This window comes from Tyto alba, unplaced genomic scaffold, assembly GCF_018691265.1.
Source record: "Tyto alba isolate M040663 unplaced genomic scaffold, T.alba_DEE_v4.0 Super-Scaffold_22, whole genome shotgun sequence".
Classification (NCBI taxonomy): Eukaryota; Metazoa; Chordata; class Aves; order Strigiformes; family Tytonidae; genus Tyto; species Tyto alba.
The window spans coordinates 20,247,997-20,270,944 of NW_024881296.1; the positions used below are offsets into that span (position 1 = coordinate 20,247,997).

Below are 22,948 nucleotides of genomic sequence, written 5' to 3' on the forward strand. Positions count from 1 at the left end.
CACCTGCTACTTACTTGCATCGTTGTTGGCAACTGCGCAAGAGAAGAAGAGGATTAAAATGGATTTGGAGACTGAAGAGCAAAAGAGACTGCCTCTCCACTTCGAGGCTAATTTCACTAGTGAGACAGAGTTCTGATCATTAACAGGTTTCATTTTCTAAGGATGGTGATTTGCTGCATTTCATGATACTAACTTCATTTAAGATAAGTAGAATAACTACTTGATGGGTGAGGTCCATGCTCAGGTGCAAAATAATTAGTAGATTAATTCTTTCAGTTCCAACAGAACTTGGCTTTCTTTTTACTTTGTTGTCTCCATATACAAGTCCATGTACTTTTTATCTGATTTACCTTTATTTAGAAAAATACTCACTGACAACTTTAAAGTGTCTGAATGAAATCCTGGCCCTGTTGAAAGTCTTTACATATTGACGCTGGCTTTCCTGCAGTTTTTATCCAGAAAGTATGGGGTTTGTCTTTTTCTCTTGCATTTAGTATTTAGGCTTCTTAAAAAAACAACCATTCGGTGGCATATCACCTATATCATTAACATTTCCTCTTCAAGGGAGAACTTTATCAGCAAGGAGAACACTAAATGTCTCCCTCGGCCTGGTGCACTACAGATCTGAAATTTGGTTGCTTCAATTAGTTTTCAGTTTGTGCTAGATTAAATTTCTATTCAGTCTGAGGTTGAAGGAGGTTACATTTTGGAGCTTTGCTGTGCCAAACCCTCCTTGTCTAGATGAATTACTAAATCAAACTGAAACTTCATACTGTCTCATTTCCCCTTTAATGATGTCTTTGCAAATTGATGAGCATGTTTTTCATGCTTACAAAACGTTGGCCAGTAATTGCTTACATCTAAACTCTGAACTGTCAGGAACTAAAATTTTCTTTCAAGTGGTTTACTGAATTGATCAAAAACTCTTCATTGCCCTCTTCTGGCGGTCTCAGAAAACGCAGGGACCCTGTGCAAACACTGCAGACAGTATGACATGCATATATTACTATATGGCCTCATTCAAAGAACGGTTTGGCTTAAGGTCTTGGTTTTCTGGGGTGCGCGTGTTTCCATTCTGCATGGCTGCAGTACAGCCACCGCACAATAGGGCATTGTCACGTCGCAGGGCCGAGCTCTCGGCAAACCCGCTGCTGTAATGCTTTGCACTTGGAGCCTCCAGCAAAGCCATTGAAGCTGGCAGAAGTCATTTCACTGGCTTGGCACGGTGTGGTTAAATAGCAATTCCCATAGGAAGGCTTCAAAGAATAGTACAAGATTTGGTAATTTCTATTAGCTCCATTTATACAGACAGAAAAAATATTGCAACGAAGCCGGGTGATGTCTCATCAGAGATCCCACAGTGAACCGTTGGCAATGAGTTGGAATCCATTATGGAAAACTGGTTCAACGAACATAAAGACTGAGAACAAAAGATTTACTTACTATTTTAGTGGGTTGTTTGTGAAGTCTGTGTTCCGTTAAAATAAGTCTCTCCAGCAAGCTTTTGAGGAAGGGAGTATACACTGGTGGGAAAGCACACAGAAGGAACGCAGGAGAAAGATGCTGTAGTCTCCAGTCATCTGTGGTCACACTTCATAGGGTCTGGATGAGCTTTCTTTACCTTGTCTTTAAATCTCTACTCCACACAGTGGCTTCTGAAAGTTTAATGAGCGCATATTTGTAAACCATTTTCAGATGAAAACCAAATAGGCTGAAAACTGTTATACAGCTAAACAAGTACAGCATCCTAGCACTACAGTTTCTAAGGCAGACAGATTACTGTTTTACAAATGGAAAGGGAGAAAGTATGTGCAAAAGTGTTTTTCTGAGGGATGCCTAGACTCCTTTGCCTTAATCATAGGTTTTGTCAGTATATATTTTTCTATGCTGGTCACAAAAGGCATGTTTAGGAATGGAACTCAGTTACTGTGGTCAGACCAGTGGATTCAGTTTTTGTTTCCAACTTACTGTGTTGGGAAGAAAAGGGAAGAGAAAACAGCTCATGAAATATTGTTTGGAAACTGTAATTTACGGTAATCAGACAGCTCATGTGAAATGTGAGAAGCCTTCGTCAGTAAGTCCATTTCTTTTTTTTGTCCTAGGCTCTCCATTCATAAATCAAGTTCAGAAGAAGGCTGTGTAGGTCAGTATATTTAATTTTATTTGATAATCCTATGGAATTCTTAAACGGGTTTTGAGTTTTGCTTGTGCTGGGATGTGAAGAGCTGAGTATCACAATGCTGGCAGAAGTCAGCAGCATTTGTGTGTGTGGGGAGGGCGAGTCTCAGCAGCTTTAAGTTACATGCTAAGTGTCTTAGTGATCACTGAGACTGCCCGACCAGCATTGTTGTGTGATAAATACACATCTTTTGACTTGTTGTATTGAATTTCAAATGTCTGCATGTTAGATCACTGCTAGCCTATCCATTTCTGTTCTGAAAATTACCACCACCAATGAATAACTGCATTTTTTGTTACTTTTGTTCATGTCACACCAGAATCTCTTCCTTTGTTTCTGAAATATTTTGCATTCTTAAATACGTATTTGTTTTCCATTGTCTTTTTTTTTTATTTATTTTTTTAACTTACTATAATTAGTTCATATTGCTATTTTAACTTGTGTTAAGCTGATACAATTCTGGACAAATTTTATTTTGCTCATTGGAGAGGAAAAGAAAAATTGGAATTTTTTTTTGTTTGTTTCTTTTTAATGTTTTTCTAGGGACACTTCCACATAGTTTAAACTTGCGCTATATTTTGGTGTCAGTAAACCCAGCTCTAGGTCTTCTAGGGCAAGATCCAAAATACTGTAGTCACATGCTGAAACTCAGTGTCACAGTATAAACTGTGTTCCTTTGAATTTTTCAAAAACAGAGGGATGAAGTAGTTCTTTATCAGTAATATTTCTGCCAGATCACACACAGTATGTTCTCTGGCAGGTGGCATAAACTTTATAGCATGTGGCCTGGTTAATTCACCAGAACAGTTATATGCCCTACCTTGATCCAGATCCCGTTTCTTTTTCAGAACAAATGGTTTACTTCTGGGTCATGAAGCCATATGCAGATCTGATATTAATAGACATGGAGACCCAGCCTTATACAGTCCAGGCATACAGAGAGCAAGAGTCGGATGTGGCTGATGGTCTCATCATAGCAGAATGAGCATGTGTGTTTGTGCAGATGTGTGTGCATTTATATATATGTATTTATTTTCTGTATAGATACACACACACATATCAGAAATTTATCCGAGTTGTGGCTTAGGCTGCATAACTGTGGTTCTGTCAGAGAGACTAAACCAACAAAACACTTCAAAAACACTTCCAGACTTGACATTTACAACTCAACAGATACTAAAATGAATGTAAAGTATTTTCTGTTTATAATTCAAAATACGTAAGTTACTGGCTTATCTCAGTCCCCTATAGCATTGGCAATTATAAAAAAATGCGCATTTCCCTGAAGTAGCTACATCATCACAGTTCTAGTACAGAATAAATCAAGAAAAAAAATGAAAATTTGATTTTTTTTTATTCTTGACTTAGAAAATACAACTTAATGCTTGAAAGCTTCTCTAGCATTTACTAACTAATGTTTCTTTCTGAAATTCTTTTTCCCTTTCCCCTTATCCTTCCTCCTCACTTTCCTTTTAGGGAAAGCAGACTGGAAAAAGAAAAATAAGTTTTTTTGGCAGAATTTCCGAAAGAACCAGAAAGGACTAATGAGACAGACTTCAAAAGGTAAACCTTTTTCAAGGACACACAACCTATCTATATAAAGTAGAAGGCACCAGCTTCACAAAGAAGTAAAATTAATTTACAACAGTGTGGCAGTTGGGGGTCTGTGAATCTGGAACTGTCACAGGTTTGGTTGATCCAGACAGGGCTCAGAAAGATGAGTCATCTTCTGAGAGACTGCAGACACGAGGCTGGGACGCCTTCGGCCTTATTGTCAGTGGTGGCACACACACAAAGGGATGTGATTAATATGTATTTATAAGTAATATCTGTAAATGAACAAGATGCCTTTTTTTTTTTTTGCCTTATTGTGACTTAATGAGAGAAATGCTGATCTGTTTTAATCAGAAAGATGTTTCTCCTTTCTTTGGCATTTGGTTACTTTGACTTGTTTGCTCTAGTCTTCGATCTAGCCTCTCATTGTAGGAGAAGACACTACAAGGAGTAGTAATAAAAGTGCATCTGGTGACTATTGCAAATGTAGGATCAATTCCACTAAAGCTGTCAGATGTCTCTCTCTAGTTCTCCAAAAGATGAAGCTGTGCATCGCTTTAAGTATTATTTCTCTTCACACAGAAAATTTGTTTCCCCATGTGTATCTGTTAGATCCTTGTGCTTCAAACAGATGCTTCTCCCCATCACTATGTCTGTGTTCAGGCAGATTGTGAAAGGTGACAGGAGCCCACTTAGGAGGTCAAAAAGGGGCACATTTACGCTCTCAGATAAGGCTAGGTCCTTGCTGGCTCTCAAGGCAAGTTTTAATTGTCCGTGCTGACGTGCCAAGCGCATACCAACAGGAGAGGTCCTGGAGTTGAGAGCTCAAATACATCCAGCACCATGTGCCAGCTCAGTGGCCAATTACGTATCCTGGATCAATCAGGGGACGTGACGAGACCACGGCAAAGCGCTGCAAGGGCCCAGCACACCATTCCTAAAAAGGCTTCCCATCCACTCTGACAGCTTCTGTGGGGCTGTGTGCAGGACTTTTCTGGCATTAGCACTTCCTCCTTTGATTCATGTCTTTCAGGGTCAATAACTGTGATGACAGTCATTTTTTTATTTCTACTTGTCATGCTTTCTTGCTTTCAGTGTCAAAGTAGACTTAGTTTTGTAGCCCTAATTTACTTCCTTTTCTTGCTCAGTTACTTCCAAATCATTCAATCCTTTGAAATCATATGATGAGCCTGCTCTGGAGAGGGTCTGTTTCTGGCCAGCCAGGTCCATGTGACGACCAGATTTCAGAGCACTGGGTAAAATCCAGTTTCAATGTGTTCTGTGCATGTTCTGGTCTGTGCATGACACGTGCTTATCATCTCTATACTTTTTCCTGCAGGAGAGGATGTAGGGTACGTGGCCAGTGAGATCACGATGAGTGATGAGGAGCGGATCCAGCTAATGATGATGGTCAAAGAGAAGATGATCACAATTGAGGAAGCACTTGCTAGGGTATGATATGTACATACTTCAGTTTCCTTGAGAAACATGTTTTAGGGTGTAGGATATACCAATCTGAAGTTTTCATTTGCTCAGAAAACATTGGCAAAGGAAGAGAAAGGAGGCCTGTTTGTCCCATTGCACTAGGTAACATAAATTAGATTGCAATTCCTTTGTTTGTAGGAAAAATTAGAGTTAGCTCAACCAAAACCAGATGTCCAGTGCATGGTAAATTAATCAAGCCCTAAAAGCATTTGCTTCTTTCCATTGGCAGTAAAAGGTGCTAATCAGAGAAAAGCTCAAGTGTAGAAATTTTCATTGCAGCTGTCTAAAGTAAAGGAGATGAATCTCACCTATACTAGCCCTTATTTGTCATATATGTTAATAGGTTTGTTTAAGTACTAAAAGGAATGCTTCAGGTTTTGCTGAGCTTGTCTTATATGTTTCAGAATTCATATATATCTTACTATTTTCCTGCTGCTAATGGCTGAAGGTCAGTTTGATTGAAGGCTTCTATTTTCAGCAATTAGAACTTTAAAACAAAAACTTTAAAAAACATTGATGGTTAAGGTAAAATTTCTTCTGCTTGTTTCTTAACCAAAAAGGTGATGTTTTAATAGCCTTCAAGAAATCATATTCAGCCATTTTTGACATTAGAGTCAACACAGAGGTATTTTTTGATAAGTACAGTGGCTGTCACAAATGTTTCTTTACAAAATATAAATATTAATAAACCACAAGAAAAATAACTGTAAAGTATTGTATTTGTGCATCAATAGGGCTGAGATTTTAATTGCTCAGTATCCAAAAGATCAGTGTTAAAGTTTCCACACCACTTTTGATTTTGTACACTTGTGCAAAGTACTGCGATGGAACACAGGGTATTCTGTATGGGCTCCATCAGTGGTGCAGACAACATGATTCAGATCGTGAATTAGCACTCAGGTGAATTTCTGTACTGACGTACTACATCTTGAAATAAGTTATCCTATAATATAAAGTTATGTTATTGTCTGAAGAAAATACTGCTTTGCCAGGAGTCAAATAATGAAAAAAAAATAATGTTAAATGATACTGTCTGGTAATATTAGGAATTCTTTTACTTCTCTGCTGTTTAAAATGTGTGTGTGAGGGGGGTTGGGGGGTTGTACCTAATCTGTATGGTTCATATATGTACAGGTAGTGTTTGCCTCTAGTGATCTGAGCTACTAGCAGCAACTTTATTGGGCGTTACCTATAAGGACATTAACTCTTACTATTTTAATGACGACTTAGCTGCTTCTCACTGGAAAATGTTCTCTCTGTCTTTTCAAATTTCAGCTGAAGGAGTATGAATCACAGCACAGGCAATCGAGCACTGTAGATGCTACAGAATGGCCTGATGGTTCTTACTCAACTTTTGATGGGTCTTCCAACTGTAATGTAAGTACCTGTCATTCTGATATTAGCTCCCCAGACTAGTTTAATATTTAAATTCTTTTATTGCATTACGGAAATATCCTGAATTACCTGGTGATTTCCTTAATAGCAGATGTATCATTTGACCTTGCGATGTTATATGCTGTCTGCAGGAAATCTTTAACATGGATTTTAAATCTTCAAGTTCTGTTGTCATAGTGGTCTTACTGTGTAATCTCTATTCTTTTTCTTTTTTTAAATCTGGCCCTTTGTCACTGATCTTTCGAAGCACAAGTCATCTCAGGCAAAAACGCCCCTGTTCCAAAATCCACAGAGAAGATTTTTTTAGGTTGCTTAGAGGTAACTGTTTCACTTTCCTGATTCACAGTAACTGAGACGTTGAGTTTCTCAGGCCTTCCAAACCCTTGTTGATACATCCTACATGAGAGTCTGGCTAAGTCCTAGATGCCTGCTGCTTTCAAACAGTTCTATCTCTGCTTTTGCTAACTCTCAGCCCAGAGAGTTTGCAGCTTTTGCCAGACCCATAAGCAGTAAGGCAGCTTTCCTCCCTCGTTTTCACTTCTGAGCTGTGTAGCTTCTGTTGTTTTTATGGGTACCAGATAATCTTTGTCTCATGCCATACTGAATTAATTAATTTTTCCTTCCAAATATCTTCATTTTCACTGAGTAGTTTATTCCACTGCATTTCTCTAATTGAAAGTTCACAGATAAAGCATAAAGAAGAACACATTCGGCTGTCAGATCCAAGCTCTTTGTAACCCATATAATTGAAACATAGGCTTTTGAGACCATTGATTGATTTATTTGTTTTATTGTCAGTGGAATTTCCTGCTAAGTGCAGCAGACAGTTTCTCATCCCTAAATGAAAAGAGGAATGCTATGTCATTTTATGAGATGTTTAAAATATTTTGTGGTGGAGAAAGATTTTCTTGTTTGTATTAAAAAAAAAAAAATGCCTATCTTTTAGTTAGATAGGAGCAAAGGGGGACTGATGTTGCCTTATACTCTGTTCTGATATATCAGAAATGTGCAAAGAATAGAGAAGGAAGCATCCTGACTCTTCTGCACTGATTATTTAGCTAGCTGAAAGATGTCTTGATCTTTTCTGCATTAGTATTTATAGACTGAACTTTCCTTTCTTAAGGCCTTTGGCTAAGGTATCTATAGCATAAAACCCTCAAAACTTTCATTTACCGTGGTCAAATCTCAGAAGGATACTGAATTTCTCTCTTAAATCTTCTGATACTGGTTTACACTTGTGTTGAAGTTGCTGAAAGCTGTGTACACCTCTGAGGACCAAGCATGACTCAGTATTTCCTCCCTAATAGAACGATTTGGCACCTTTTCTCTAAAATTATTTTCCTAAGCCATCTTTGCACTTTGAGCCCAGAACTCTCTTGCCTCTCTCTGCTCTTCTGGTAGGCTGTGAACCATTTCCTGCTAACATCAATGGGGGATCTCTATTCCATTGTTCTAGATACCTCTCAAGATTTTTGCCCTTGCTTCTAATTTTTATACTGGTTACATTTAACAGAAATTGTGAAACTGCTTGCCTTTGAGGGAAAAGCAGTTCATCTGCAGAAATGAAACTTCATGTTAGAACAAAAGTCAGCTTGGCTTCTTTTTTTGTGGACAAGAAACAAACTAGGGTTAGCTGGGGTGAAAGACTTTGGGCTATAATTAACATGCAAGAGGGAAAAACAAATAGTATTAGATATGTCTGGAGATAGGGTGTGTGTTCACCCAGACTGTTTTGCCAAAGTATATCTCTGTTAATCTAAAATGACCAGCTTTTGAGATGTGCAAAGGTGATTCTCTCTTCAAGCCCTTTCTTTGCCAAATGGTTTAACTTTCAGTGCCATTTGTGTGATTTGTACTCTGTGAATTTGGAATCTCAGCTTAAAGCTACCCCACGCACTTTATAGAGGCTGTGAAGCAAAGATGTTTTTCCATATATTAAAAACGTTCTGTTAGGTAGTCCACTGCCTTCTAACCTCAGAAAGTACTTGAAATTATGAGTCACTGAATTTGAACTTTCTGGTTTGAATTAAAACTTCTTGGGCAGTGGCTTTTCTGCTTCTGTTGGCATTTTTTCTGATTTCTTTTTTTTTTTTTTTTCAGTTGCATGGCCAAATTGTTACTAGGCAATTTTTAGTGGAACGTTGTGATCATACTTGATCATTTTGTAAACATTTTGTACACACAAATGACAAAAGCAAATTGCAATATAAGGAGATATCAAGACACTAGTATAATGGCTTTTTCTTTTTTTTTTTTTTTTTTTTTTTTCCCCTCCTTATTTTGTCTTCGCAGTCAGAGACACCTGCTGGTAGTTAGGAGGACTTGGGAGGATGGGTCGCTGGATTTTTGTGGAGAATCTTGGTGTAACTTTGCCCAGTGACTACATTTCAGGGGGGCAAGTAGAATATAAGCAATCAGTGAGTCTAAAAATGAAGGCAGAATGTCTGGAGTGTTCTAAAGGTTTAAGTACTCCATTGCTTTCAAGTCAGCTCTGCCCACAGCATAAGAACAGCCAACTACAAAACAACATCTAAAGGGCAAATATCATTAGTAGTTGTTATTTTTAAAGATTGATTTAAGGATTCTTTTTCCCAGCTCCTGCTCTATTAAATTACTGTACCAGGAAATGAAAACTTGTATTTTGTACCCTTACAAAACTAAACCCTAAGGACAAACCACAAAGGATTGAAGGGTCATCATCTCAGCATCCAAAGGGAGGCAGCCCGATGTCATTGCTATGCTGTTAATTGCATGTCCTGTTTGTTAGCTCTTAAGAAACAAACAAACAAAGGCCTTGCCAAGTCAGTAGGTGAATTGGTTCTCTGCCGCTGGAGAGCAGTTTGTAGCTTTCAGTCTCACTACTGCGGTCCTTTTGTTTTACAACAAAGTATGTGTGTTATTTATTTGCTAATGTGGGAATGCAGTTGAAACTGTTGTTCTTTTTAGTCAGATGTATCAAAAGTCTAAAATGCCACATCATTTTTTACAAATTTATTTCTGAATATTTATGTTTCATCTCTGATGGAATGAAGGCTGCTCACAGTAACACTAGACAAGCTTTCATTGCCTTGTGCCAAGTGTTGGGATGTAAAGCAGGTGCAGATTACAAATGGATCCCTTTCTGGATTTTAGATAAGGGCCTATTTGTCCTCAGGAGTCAGAAAGTCCATGGAAAGAGAGGACTTCAAAATTCTATCACGTTCTTTCTTTACACTGAGGTGCCTTTTATGCTTCTTAAAGATAGAAGCTCATTTGATAACTTTTGGGGGCTGAAATTCTTAGTTCATCTAAAAGAGGGCTGCTTCATCCCTAGAGCCCTGCTGGTCCAGCTCCAGCCCAGCTTGGAGGACCAGCATTAGGAGAAATCACCATAAATCCTTTCCTGTGGCCTTTGCTGAAAGAGTGCTAATTGGTACCAGTCGCCATGTCTGATGTGGGAGTGGGGGAAGGAGAGAAGCAGGAGGGAGGTTTTGACAGAAGTATGTATCATACGTGTGCTGCTACTGAAACAAACCACTAGTTAACTTCCCTGACAGTTTCTGTACATGCAAGTTAAATTAAGTTGTAATTATCTCTGGACTGAACTGTTTTGTTGGTCTCACTGGGCTTCTGTGTTTCGGTTTTGATCAGTGGATAGTGGTCAGCCATCCAGAGCTCATTAACACGAGCTTCCAGGTAGCATAGCTGGCCTTCGTTTGAAGGGTGCCACAGTGAGCTGTGCCGCGCTCCCCCAAGACCTCCCCACCTGCCACATGTGCCCTTAGCAGCCTCAGGAGAAAGGCCATAAAATTTACGAGCGGAGAGAACAAGACCAGCATCTCCCCCCAACAGTCTGGCCCGCAGGTGGGCGGTGGGAGGCCTGCAGTGCTGTTTTACCTCCCTGCCCTCCCAACACTTCTTCACCCAGGACTGTCAGCGCGGCATCATCCCCAGTAGGAAAGTGGCACCCTATTTGTTTTTGCTGAGGAGAGTGGCAGCAGTTGTGCAGGCCTGGAGGCGTGCCATGCACATCTGCATCTGCTGTGGGGCCGATGACGGGGAAAACTCCTTGTGTGGCTGTTCTTTTCCATCTTCTCTCAGTCCACTTTGTAACGGACAGCACCACACAGCAACGGCTCTAGTTGGATTGAGATAATCTTTTGTTGCTCCTGTTTTTCGTATTATTTCTTGAGGACATTTTCATTTACTGAGCTGTTAAATGGGGCTAAAAGTTGAAAAGGTGTGCAGTATTGGGTTTTTGTCTACTACCAGTGTCAAAGGCAGAATGACAGATGAGAATGGACTTCGGGTCATATTTGTTTCAATCTGATAGATGCTGAAGCTGTTGAATCAGGATTGTATTACCTGTGGTACAAAGCTGACTGACAGAAGATGAAGTCTGATAGAATTATCTCTTGACTCATGACAGTCATTACTCTATTGTTTGGTAAGTGTGAATAGTAGGAAGAAAAGAAATAATTACAGTATAGCTTCTGTAGCACCAGTTACCCCAAGAGTAAATCTAAGTGTAACTACAGGAAATTCACATTATTCAGGGTTATACTATATTTCAGTGGTTCAGATTGTGGATGCTTTCTAAATACAGCAATTTTTAAATTCACATTTATTCATATTACTGATGGATTCTTAAAATGTTTAAGCGTTTGTTAACATTATTATTGCTCATACAACAGGACTGTTACAGTAAACAAGAAAAAGCCCATCTTTTGGTATAGTCAGTTTGACTTGTTAGAACTCAAAGTTGATGCGTATTGGGAATTGGTGTTAGATATCACTGGAGACTAGGATGTGATGAGAGGTTTTTTCATTTAAACAATAGTGTTTAAGCTGAAGCAACATAGATAATTTGAGCATTTTGAAAACTATGCACTATGTTAGCTATGTTGTTGCTGTTATCACGGGACTTACCATTTTCTGTAAGGTTGGGGTTTTTTTTCCCATTAAAGATTGAAGGTTGGAAGAGAATGTTTCTATGTTTCAATTCTTCTTGGAGAGCTTGTTGCTGCCTCCAGGCCCTGCATGCTCTTTGAAGTAGAGGAGGGGAGCTGATGCTGAGCATGGCTATGAATGAATACAGAGCTTTCATCTTTGCTCTGTAGAGTCTAGTGACCCAATTTCTGTTAAGATTTTCTGAAAGGCAATGATGCGCCTCCTTGTATTGGATGCTATATTTGTTATTACTATCCAAGTTCCTATAATACTGTCAGTGCTTAGTAACAGTTATGATGAAGAAAGAGCCTATAATAAGACATGGCTTCACAGTGACAGTGCTAAATTCCCACGCTATGTGCCTACCACAGGGACCTGTCCTGTGAGGAGCTGGCTGCTCTCCTTTTCCACTGATCTCAGGGACAGTGTCCAGCACTTCTTAGTGAAAACTAGGGGCAGAAGAATTGCAGTGTATTTTGTTATGATCTTTCCCCCCTCTCTATCCATGCATAAAAGCAGGGTTTCCCATGGGTATAGTAATACAGAAAACTTCATGAGAGAAACATAAATCATTGTTACAGTTCCCAGGACATAACACAAAGTTTTAAGTATGGTCAGCACTGTGGAGTAATGACAGCAGAGTGAGAGACCATCAATGTGTTCGTATTAGGTTTTGCAGAACACTGTAAGGAGTGTTTTTACCTGTTTGGTCTGAAATTTTCAAGAACATGTTAGAATTTGCAGGAGAAACACATTTGTTTAGGAATAAAACTGTATCTCTTCTTTAAATATTAAAAAATATAAGGCCTGCCCATGTTGTCATCAGATACAACTTGGCTAGGTATGTGTCCCTAGTAGGACTAAACATTGTCACTACTGAGCAGTTGGCAGTAATCTAGCCCAAGTAAACCTCCTGCTCATTGCCAGTGGGAGTTGCTCCTGTGGATGTGAAGACTGGATATAATTAGTCTGTCGTAAGGTCTCTGAAAAAAAATCTTCCTGCTATCATGACTCAGAGAAGAGAGCTTACACTAACACGCAAGCAGTGACTGTAATTAAGCATGTTCATAACCACTTCTGTTTGACTGCATTCAGACAAGCCCTACTGACTTACTTTACCACAAAATGTTTGGCCATGTATTTGAAGAGGGTGGGAGTTGGGGAGGCAAATTAATTTAATATTCATTCTAACACATTATTTGGCTTTTTTATACCTTTTTGCTCCTAGGCAGCTGCCTAATTTCTCTGCTTATTACCTAGAGGGTGGGGAACAGTGGTGACAGCTTTTTCCTATTCTCCCTGCATCCATCAGCCAGCAGGAGATGCTGTAATCCATAATGTGGTTTCCCTGCCCCCATCTTTTCTGAGACCAAGCCTATTAAATTGGAACAAAGCCTCGCTCAGTTCAAGAATTAGGAATCTCAAAAGCCATGTGTTTCACTGCCCTATTTGGCAGACCCAGACTGAATAATCTTTACTTGTGGTACAATAGAAAATTTTAATTGCACTCCTGTTGGTTACCATTTGCCCCCACCACTCCCCACTGCTGGTGTTTCGTTCCTCGCACTTAGGACAGTAACATTAATAGTTTGATTATTGAAAATTCCATAAGAATGTAGTCTAAATTACTACACCCTTCACTAAAGGGTGCTCATTCTCTTGTTTCTTTTTTTCTTTATTTTTCTCTGATATGAATTTCGCTGTATTCCACGTATTGCTGTTCCACCCTTGGTTTTCCAAAATGCAGGGAGCTTGGTTTCCAGTGCCAATGGTGTACTCCATTCATTAACAGTACAGCCTATACCAAAGAGTAGAGGTTTTCCCCAGGCCATCTTAGCCTTGCCAGAACACAAGATGCAGCTGAGAGAGCCTTCTTAGAGAAGCTCTTTCCAATGTGTAGAGGAGTCTGCAGGAGAATTGGAAAGGAATGCTATCATGTAACATATATGGAATAATGTAATACAGAGCTTCATTCTGCCCCATATACCTACAACAAGTGGTACATGAGTACAGTTGTAATATCATTAAAATTAATTATGCTAATCAATGAGAGAAATACTTTGTCATGAGGAAATGTGTCTGGCTTGCAGATGCAAACATCAGCAATATGCTTCTCAAAATTATTTAACTAAAACCTGGAAACAGTTAACATCTAGGAATTTGCCTAAGCAGCTATTCTAGTATTAAGACAGACCTCCTGGGAGATTTAAGTTTTTGTGCTCTTGTTACTTATGACAAATATTTCCCACTAATTTCAGCAAGCAGTGTCGTCACCAGCTAATGTGTAATATATCTTTCACCAAAGTAGCTGTTGGATGCTCCTTCAATTTCCTTGTAAGTAATCACAGACTGAACACAGACATGGTTACCTGGGAGGGCTGACACTTCCATTGCATGTTTTAGACTTACACAGCCATTGCGATTTACGCTCTTGCAGTTAATTATGTGAAGTGGCAAAAACATTTATGACATCTGTTAATTTTCTTAACAATTTTGGAGGCCTTTATTTGTAACTTCAGGATATGATGTGGATTATCACATCTGAGCTTCACACAGTTTTCTATAAACAGCCTCTGAAAGGATTAGAAGTTTGTGAAACTTTTTAAATGAAATCCAAAACCTTCAAAACTCAAGTTGCAGAGCCCCAAACTTAGATCAGTTTCACTCATGGACATGAACTTTTAAGGGAATCTGGGATACATTTCAAGGAAGTCTCTGTCATGTTTCACTTGATGTGGGCTGGTATGTTATTGAAATTGGAGAACACTAGCTGGTTTTATCTGAAGCTTAGAATTTTCCATAGGGTTTTGCATCAGAGTTTTGGGACTGAAGTAATTCAAGGGTAAGAACCCAGCTACAACACACCAGTAAGTCTCGTTTACATGACCGCTAGGGAGTAGAAAAGCTGTGTACGGTTGCTAGTACAAAGATGGCGAAATTGAGAAAGGGTAGTTGGCTAGGTGGCTCGTTAAAATCAGCTAGTCATCAAAGGAAGTAGATGCTTCATTCCACTGTGATTTCACTGTGTGATTGATCTGAGGTGAATCCATATTAACTGGCCATTGATGGTATGGTCCTAAGTAAATGGAATCTTTTCTTGGCTTAGAGAGGGTGCTGTTGTGGTATGCCTTTGCTACTGCTTTCCATCACTGGATAGCAGTGCTTCTAATTTGTAGAGGTTTTGGTATGTGTTTTCTTGCGCTTTAAGAAGAGTTGTCCAAGTTCTGGATTTGTCCCAAGGTTTAGGATTAGGTATGGTTGACTGTAAGAGGAGTGCCAATTTACTTGAGCATCTCAGAGTCTGGTTTTTAGGAAGGGAGGTCTGAGCCCAGCCTAGGAGGAGAAGTTGGAAGTCACGCTACAATGCTTCGTAAAGCTGCAAAGTGGCTAATTCTAGACCAGTCTGAAATTTCTGAATTAAACATCATTTGCCTTTCCAGTTCTTAGTGATGTTCTTTTTTATAGCATTGAAAAAAATAAACAGTATCTAAGTTCACTAATTCAAAAAACATTTAAGCAAGGTTTATTTTTTTGTCAAATTAGCCCTTTAGAAAGGGAAATTCTCAGGGGGACTTTTTGTCAAAAGAACTAAAAAGTGAAAATCAAAAAGTCTGGTAAAGGGTTTAAGTTATATTTCCTATAGACACAGCCTCCACTCTAGCAGTCGTGTTTGAGGGTCAGTCTTCATCCTGGCTTTGCAGAGATTCTCTGTATTTTTTTCTTTCACTGAAATTCCATAGACAGTAATTAAGGAACTGGAGGCCAGCAAGAGGTCAGCAAGTCTTCGTCAGTGAAAACAGGGATTGTTTGCCATGTACAACACTCCCTTTTTTCCTTGTGGTGAATAGAAGATTTGCTTAGAGCTGATGACTTATGCCTTTCTTGCAAGTTATGCAGCTAGCGAGTAACTGGGGGAATCAATCAGTGAGCAGAAAACAGCTAATTGAGTCCAGCATCACGCTTTTTTCTTCTTTACATACTCAGCGCTGGAATCAGAGCCAGTTTGGTGTCTGATAATGTAACTACAGAGAAGAGGCATTTTGTGCGCAAGATTCAGAGCGAATACAATACTTAAGAAGAAGGGTCTGCTCCTCAGTTTTAGGGTTACGAAGCTGACAGCAGTTGAGGACTCAGGGGGAATTACTCGAAACTGAGCTTTAGGCCTATAAATGCCGAAGCTGGTAAGTCACTGAGCATGTAGTGTGATGTGGAGAGGATGTGCCTCCTGTTTCAGAGAGAGAGAAAGAGAAAAGGCTTTTGTGGTTATTCTTAGGCACAGCACAGCATGCAGAGCTTTTCTCAGTTCTCCTCTTCCTTTCCTTGGGCTTTTAAGTTCTTTTCTGTTCTATTTTTCTGTCTCTGACTTTATCCAGGCGTCTTTAATAAAAATTTTTAAAAAGTTAGAATGGTTGTTTTTTTTGGCGGATGTAAAGCCTGTTAGAAAGAAGAAAGGACACGTGTAGCCACGTCTCTGAAAGGGAACAGCAAAATCTCCTTGCATTTACTGTAGAACTCATAGTTCTGAAGTAAGCAAGCCAGGGCTGGGGGATGTGATGTGATATGCCTACGAGTCAGAATGTGGGGTTTTGCCCCACTTTGCTGAACAAGAATTATCTGATAGCCAAAAATAATTGCAGTTTGTGCTTAATCAGATATTATGAGATTTCCTTGTTTCTTAGATGGGAGGTTTCCTAGAGATTACAGTTTGGGGCTGAACTGTTACTGAGCATAAAATGAATTGTAAAGTTTTAACATCTCTCTAAATGGCTTCACACAGCTCACGTAAAAGTCACATATGTTTTTGTTTATGGAGCTGAAACAGATTAATCAGTTATGATAACTTTAACTGGACATTGTCCTAGTGTTTCTTTAAACATTTTTATTAGGACCTGGCTAGCCTATCTTGTGTTTTTTAAGGGCTGCTGCTATAACCCCGAAGTGTTTCCAAACATAGTCCTGCCGAAAGCTAGCTACTTACTTCTGGTTTATATTTTGCCAATTAATTCCAAGTACCCTAATAAATGTTAGTTTTCTCTGTGTGTGTGTGTGCGTGCGTGTGTGAAGCACTAATTCAAAGGGGGAGGTTAGGATTGTTATTTCTGTGGCATGTGAAATGGGCTGGATGTTAGAGAGTGGCAGAACGAGGCGTGTGCCCTGCCTCCAGAGCAGGCAGCAGCAAAGAGCCTGCGTGAGAAAAGTGGGAGAGAAAGCGAAGAGGGCGCTGGGAGCAGAGCTGTAGAGAGCTCCTTGAATATCGAAGTACATGTGATAATTTCCTATTTGTTCCTGAACACAAGGCTTTTTACTTTGATCTTAAATACAAGATGATGCAAAGCACGGCCTTTAGAGCTGCACAAGTAGAAGTTTCCAAGCGGAAGAGACGCTGGAGGTTGCAGAGGGAATCGATCTCTCCTAGATTTCAGAGCATATCCGTAGGATTGTGGCCACGTTTGTTAGCGACGAAGAGCTGGGTGGTGGGGATGGGCCTTGGCTTCCCCATAGTTTTCCAGCCATGTGGTACGTGGTGGCTGCAGTCCTCTGCATGCAGTCCTTGGTATTTCCAGATGCTGTTAATTTAGTCCCTGTTTCCCTGTAGTCCTTCGCGCGTTTGTGCAGCCGAGCTCTCCAAGCTGGCGGGTTTCCGCACCGTGAGAGCATTGCAGATGTGTCAGGGATGCACTTGCTCCAGGCAGCGCGGGGAGAGGCGGCTCCGCCTGGCCAGCCCCGCCAAGGGGGCCCCGCAGGCTTTGCCGGGTCCCCGGCAGCCCAGCCGAGCCCTGTGCTCTCTTTAAAGCAAGCGCGATTCTTGTGCATCGCCTTTGGCCAATTTGTTATGGTTTAAGGCTGTGGAGCCAGCTGTCTGCAATCTGATGTAATGTTGCCCTGGAAACCAGAAATGAAACACTTAAGCATTCACCACAGAATTACTACATACAGCATTAGCCAAAATAATTAAAAGTTGAGCCATATGGGCTTTCAGATGGAAAAATTTGGAGTGGAGGAGATGGAAGTTAAGTTGTTCCTATTTGCAGTACTGCAAATCCGTTTGTTTTCCCCTTGGAGGGCAGGGAGAGGCCTGCTCTGGCAGTGCGCGGGGGGACAGGGAGATGGAGGGACCCCGGCTGTTTTACCGGCACATTAACAATGCCGAGGCTTGGCCTAACAGGACGGCCATGTGCCAGGGGCCGGGAGGAGTTGGCGAAGGGGGGTGCAGCATGGCCTCATCCTGTGCTGGAAAGCCTTCGGCCTAGCCTCTCACAGATGCATCGTTCCCCCTTTAGCAAACTACATCTACCCTTTTGCTGTGCTGCCACACACTGCATCGCTTGTTTGGGGAGGGGAGAGGGTGAGAGGGGGGGCTGCAGTCGGCTGCATCAAAGCCCCGTGCCAAGGCCTGGCTGCTAGAGCTGTCCAGCTCCGGGGAGGTTGGGGTGACTTTCCCATCAGAAGTCAGGGACAGCCACCAAAAAAAGCAATTCGGTCACTGTGAAAGCGGGGAGAGTGGGTCGGGTAAGTCGAAGTGTTAAAGTTCACTGATTTCCAAATATGTTGCTTACAGCCTGAATGCTTTACATTTCTGTTTTCTGTTTAAAATGAACTGTGAATGAAAGCGTTGCTTGAGCTGGAATATTAAGCTCTGTTTCCCATGTGCCAACATCGAAACTTTTGGTAATTTCAAGACCCTTTTAAAAAAAGTTTCAAAACCAGGAAGTGAAGCAAAAGGAACCAGTTTTATTCAAAACAGGTTTATTTTCAAAAGATCAGCATTATTTGACAAGGAAGTTCCCTGAGCGACACCACTGGCATAGGCACCAATATTTTTAGGCCTTTTTGTATGAACTTATTAGCTATCCTTTTCCTTTACAGAAGATTTTCCATGCCACATGCTACCCGATATAATAGGAAATAGGCTGCTGGAGAGAGGCTGACTTTGTTTTGAGTCAGCCCATTGTCCAGCGGCTCCTGTTGTTGAACACAAGCTGTTCTTGCCTCTCTTGGCCGAGCATTGGCACTAGGAAGGGTCTGTCACTGCCTGCAGAGGACCCCAGCTCAAAGGGTGCCGAGAGTCCTGAAACAGTGGGGAAAACCAGCTGGGACTTGATTACAATGGGACTTTATTTATTTTGAAGTGTAGTGGGGACCCCCTGTACCACCCACTTGGGTTTGATGTCAGTACCTTGCGCTGAAGCTATTTTGGCGCTCGCTTTCATGGTGGTAGTTGTGAATTCAAATGTCAGACATTGTAAAAGCTTTTGTTGTCATTGTTGAGTCTGCATAACCCTGAGGGGGGACAGTTCTTTAATGGATACCAGTGGTGTAAAAGTAAGGCTAATTGTTTATTCTTTGGTGAAATCCTGAGTGGTAGGTCCAGGTATGAGCCATTCTCTAAGTCTTACAGATCTCACAGTTTTAAGAACGGTAGTCTTGCAAACCAAGGGTGTACAGAAAGTAATGAAGGAAAGGAATGACTTAGAGTAATTGCATTTAAAGTAAACATATTTTGAGTGTAGGGTATGCATGATGGTTGCTTGCCAGGATGTGCTTAATGGCCTAAGAAGTCTTGACTGAACTTCTTGATTATGGTCAATAATCCATTCATCATCTTATCTAAATATGTCTGTCTTGTTGTTTGACATGTCACTAAATTGTCCCAGCCATAATCTCTGAATTAATGCTTATCTTGCTGCTTAATTTATCTTGATATAAACAAGTCTCGTACTCCTTTTTACAACCCTATTTTTCTATTAATTACTTACCAGTCTGTACCCATAATAAATGCATTCCCGCGGCTCCTGGATGGCAGAACGGCAATTCTTACTGCCATATGTGGTCCATTTGGTATTCTTTCTTGTTCTGGAGTAATATGAAGTTTGTGGGAAATCGGTAATTGACAGTGCTCTTGCAGAAAGTGGCTGAAGTCTGCTCTGGTGTGGTTCTGCTGGCCTTGTGAGGTGCTTGCCTGCGAGGTAGGCTTTTAGAGCTGCCCCGGCTCCTTCAGGCACTGTTTGTGCCTTTGAAAATGTACCCGTGCAACTGCTAATTGGTGTCCTGCCCCATGGCATCTACTGTTATTACCACATTCTGATATTTAAGTGTACTAGAAAAGCAGAAAGCGTTTTTATTTGGCCTGTATTGTATTCAGCCTCCAGATAAACAGACAGCATTTTTGCTGGGGAAGTGGAGAGGGTGGCTTTCTTTTTTTTGCTTACGTTTGTTGGGGATTTTTTTTTTTTTTAAAGTTTAATTAAGGAGAAGGAGAAAAAAGGATGAGCGCACTGCGGAAACCCAGATAGCTGCGCCGACAGGAAGTTGCATGAGGGTTTTTAGAGCCAACCATTAGGAATGCGGCGCATTGGCTGGGACCGTGGGTGAAAACAAAGTAAGGTATACGATCCATACCACGCTCCAGCTGGAGCCTGCGCTGCGCGCAGGAATGTACAGCAGCGCAGAGTGCCAGGGCTGTCCTGGCTGAGCCGGAGAGCCCTGCCGGCCTCCTCTCCCCTTTCCTTCCCTTCCCCCCACTGCCTTCCACATTCTGAACTGATTAAAACAGAGGAAGTAGCACATTGAACGTTGGATCTGGCTCGAAAATTGAAGTCGTCTTCTCGTTCACAAGGAATGGATTGTTTCAGCTTGTTGTGTCACTGCTGCTGAAGAGAGGGGAATTTTTTTTTGTCTCTGTAATGTTTGATACTTGAGGGAAAACAGCTGGAACTGAGCATACTGGATCAGATGCAAAACGAAACGGGATGCTGGGGAATATGGACTGCACTGTATATCTGAAAAGGTCAGAGTTTTCCCTTGGTCAGTGCTGGAGGAATGCTGTGTCCATCTTAATTCCAGCCTCGAGAGCCTTCAGGAGGAGTGTAGGGAGGAGGAAAGGAATATTCTGTAGCTGTGGCAGTTCGTGAGCAAGGCAGATGAGGTCTCCTCCTTCCTTTTCCTTCCCATCCCTTTCTTGTGCTGCTGTTTTTGATTTTCTGGGAAGACTGGGAAGAAAAAAAAGAGAAGTCGTCAATGACAGAGCTTCAGTTTGGAGAAGCTGTTTATAACCAGGTTTAAACAGCAAGTTTTGAGATGCCAGACAGACCAGTGACTGACCCAAACCACAGGAGCGTTACTGGTATGGTAAGAAGAGCCCTGGGAAAGAGCCCTGCCTGAAATGTACTGAGAGAGGACGTGGAAGTAGTTATTACACAATGCATGGGAAGACAGGCAAGGGCAGGAATGCGTTTCAATGCCTAGGATCTTACGTTGCACAGATTTAGAAATCAAAATGGTATGTCATGCTTTCAGAAAAAGAAAATGAAAAAAAAAAAAAGAAAAAAAAACTCTCAGTAATTTAAATGTTTCTGTCTGACCTGGGCTGAAAATATAACACCAGTTAAAGAGCTGCATTGACACAGCGCAGCAGATGAGCTGGGTTAACTTGACTTAAAGCAGCAAGCCGTGGAACTACTACTTTATTAACATTCCCTTTGTTTCTTTGCCAGTCAAGAGAACAATCCGATGATGAAACAGAGGAGTCGGTGAAGTTTAAGAGGTTGCACAAGCTGGTGAATTCTACTCGCAGGGTCAGGAAGAAACTCATAAGAGTGGAAGAAATGAAAAAACCCAGCACAGAAGGTAAAAAACAACATGCATATAGTTAAAACTCTGTGTGTGAATACACGTTTCTGTTGGGACAGAAAGTGGAGGGCTCGGGGAAGGAGGGGTGGAGTATTCTTAAGGGACAGTAGGAAAGATTGCCTTGTCTATGGTGCATGCCTTACCCAAGTAATTGCATTTTGAGACTGTGGAAGGGGGAAAGTGGCAGCCTAGAATGTGGTTACTGATCTCCCGGTATTTCTAGAGCAGTGCTGGAGAGCCCCTCATTAAGAGATTAGAACTTGGTTTGGTTTATGCTCCATGCTGGGGAGGGAATGAGACTAGGAGCAATACTAGCCGGCTGCCCCACAGGCTCGGCTGAGAGATAAGCACAGCCACCACCATGTTGCTCCCTCCTTCAAGACCTGGGATGGCACACAGGTGAAGCTCTTGCTAGTTTTGGGAGGGTAGCGGCTAGTTGGTGGTACAGTTGTACCACATGGCATCATCCTGTGGCAAAAGTACTGGAACTCTATCAGACATTCTTGGGGGATAGCCACTGCCTTGTGTAATATTAACTCCTACTTCTGGGGTAGCTTGCTTGCAGTTTGGCTCCTGAATGAGCCCTGCTGCCAAGAGAGAGGGGGAGAGAAGGGGAGAAAAGGGAGGAGGAAGAGGGTGGGGAAACGGGAAGCAGGGTCAGCCCCTGGGAATGCCATGCTGCAGAATTAACTCTGGATGACCTGTATCCGTCTGTGAGCACTCAGAGTAATGTAGCCTGAGCCTCAGGAGCCTCTCTGCACAGCCCTGCTTGAGTCTTCACTGGAGTTGTGGACAACCCTCGGTGTTAGTGGCCTTCCCAGGCTTGTATGCTGATTCCCCTCAGCTTTGCAGGGAGCCGAGCTGTGTTATGATTCCTTCCTAGTGCATTTAAGGAGAATGTGTGCATCTTCTTTGGTATGTGGCAGGAAGCTGTTGGCAAATTTATGATTAGCCTGCCTCTCTCCTGCGTGATGATGGTGCTACTGGCTGGCATGAAAGGCATGGCCAGTCGAGAGTTCTGGACCAGGCAGCTGTCTTGATGTGAAAAGGTTTTGTCACCTCATAGCGTCAGCATAAAGCTGGGTTACCTTGGAAACAAAAACATGGTTTATGAGAAAGGGCAAACAAAACAGGGCTATTTTTCCCCTGCTCTGGAGAAGGGACCCCAGAGAGGCCTTTCTTCCCCTCTCCCTCCTGGGGGGCCTGGGAAAAGCTGGAAGGAGCAATCAGCCAGAGGCTCCAGAGGTGGGAGCAGCTGCAGGAGCAGGCAGCCCAGGGACTGCTGGGCATGCAGATGCCTTCCTGCAGTTTAACTAGACTTTCTCTTCAGCATGTTAACCGTCTCTGTTGCTCTTTATTCCCTCTCTTACAGCGCTTCACCTCCTTACTTCCGTTTTTCCTTCAGTCTTTCAATTAAGTGTCCCAGTTTCTTCCAGGTTTTGTTTTTGTTTGGGTTTTTTTTTTTTGTTTGTTTGTTTTTTTTTTTCTTACAGTCTTCCACCCCTACCCCCCACAGAAAAAATCACTGAATTAACAATCGTCTCCAAAAAAATTTGCTCTGCTTCCTTCTTTCTTCATCTCCTGCCTGTCTTCTCTGTTTTAACTCCAGGCCTTTCTGAGCAAATTATCTATAACTCTGAGTTTGTACTTTATCTAGCACTCAGGAGTTCCTTTGTAGATTGTCTGTTGGGAAACTGTAGCAAAACCAATTATTGCTGAATAACATGTATTACTTCTGCATAACTTCTACATAAGTAGAAGGGCCCTTAAGTAGCC

At 41.4% G+C, this 22,948-nt stretch overlaps 1 protein-coding gene across 6 annotated transcripts in view; it reads left to right on the plus strand.

Annotated features, from left to right (window-relative positions):
- Nucleotides 1-22,948, plus strand: part of SASH1 (SAM and SH3 domain containing 1) — a 565,394-nt gene that overhangs the window by 511,376 nt on the left and 31,070 nt on the right. For 5 of the 6 annotated variants that reach the window (XM_042795665.1, XM_042795669.1, XM_042795666.1 and 2 more), the window contains 5 exons: nt 2,103-2,143; nt 3,656-3,742; nt 5,073-5,185; nt 6,494-6,595; nt 21,037-21,169. In XM_042795665.1, the coding sequence (XP_042651599.1) occupies nt 2,103-2,143; nt 3,656-3,742; nt 5,073-5,185; nt 6,494-6,595; nt 21,037-21,169 (476 nt within the window). The remainder of the gene's footprint in view (nt 1-2,102; nt 2,144-3,655; nt 3,743-5,072; nt 5,186-6,493; nt 6,596-21,036; nt 21,170-22,948) is intronic. The other variant, XM_042795667.1, reaches the window with a different exon arrangement.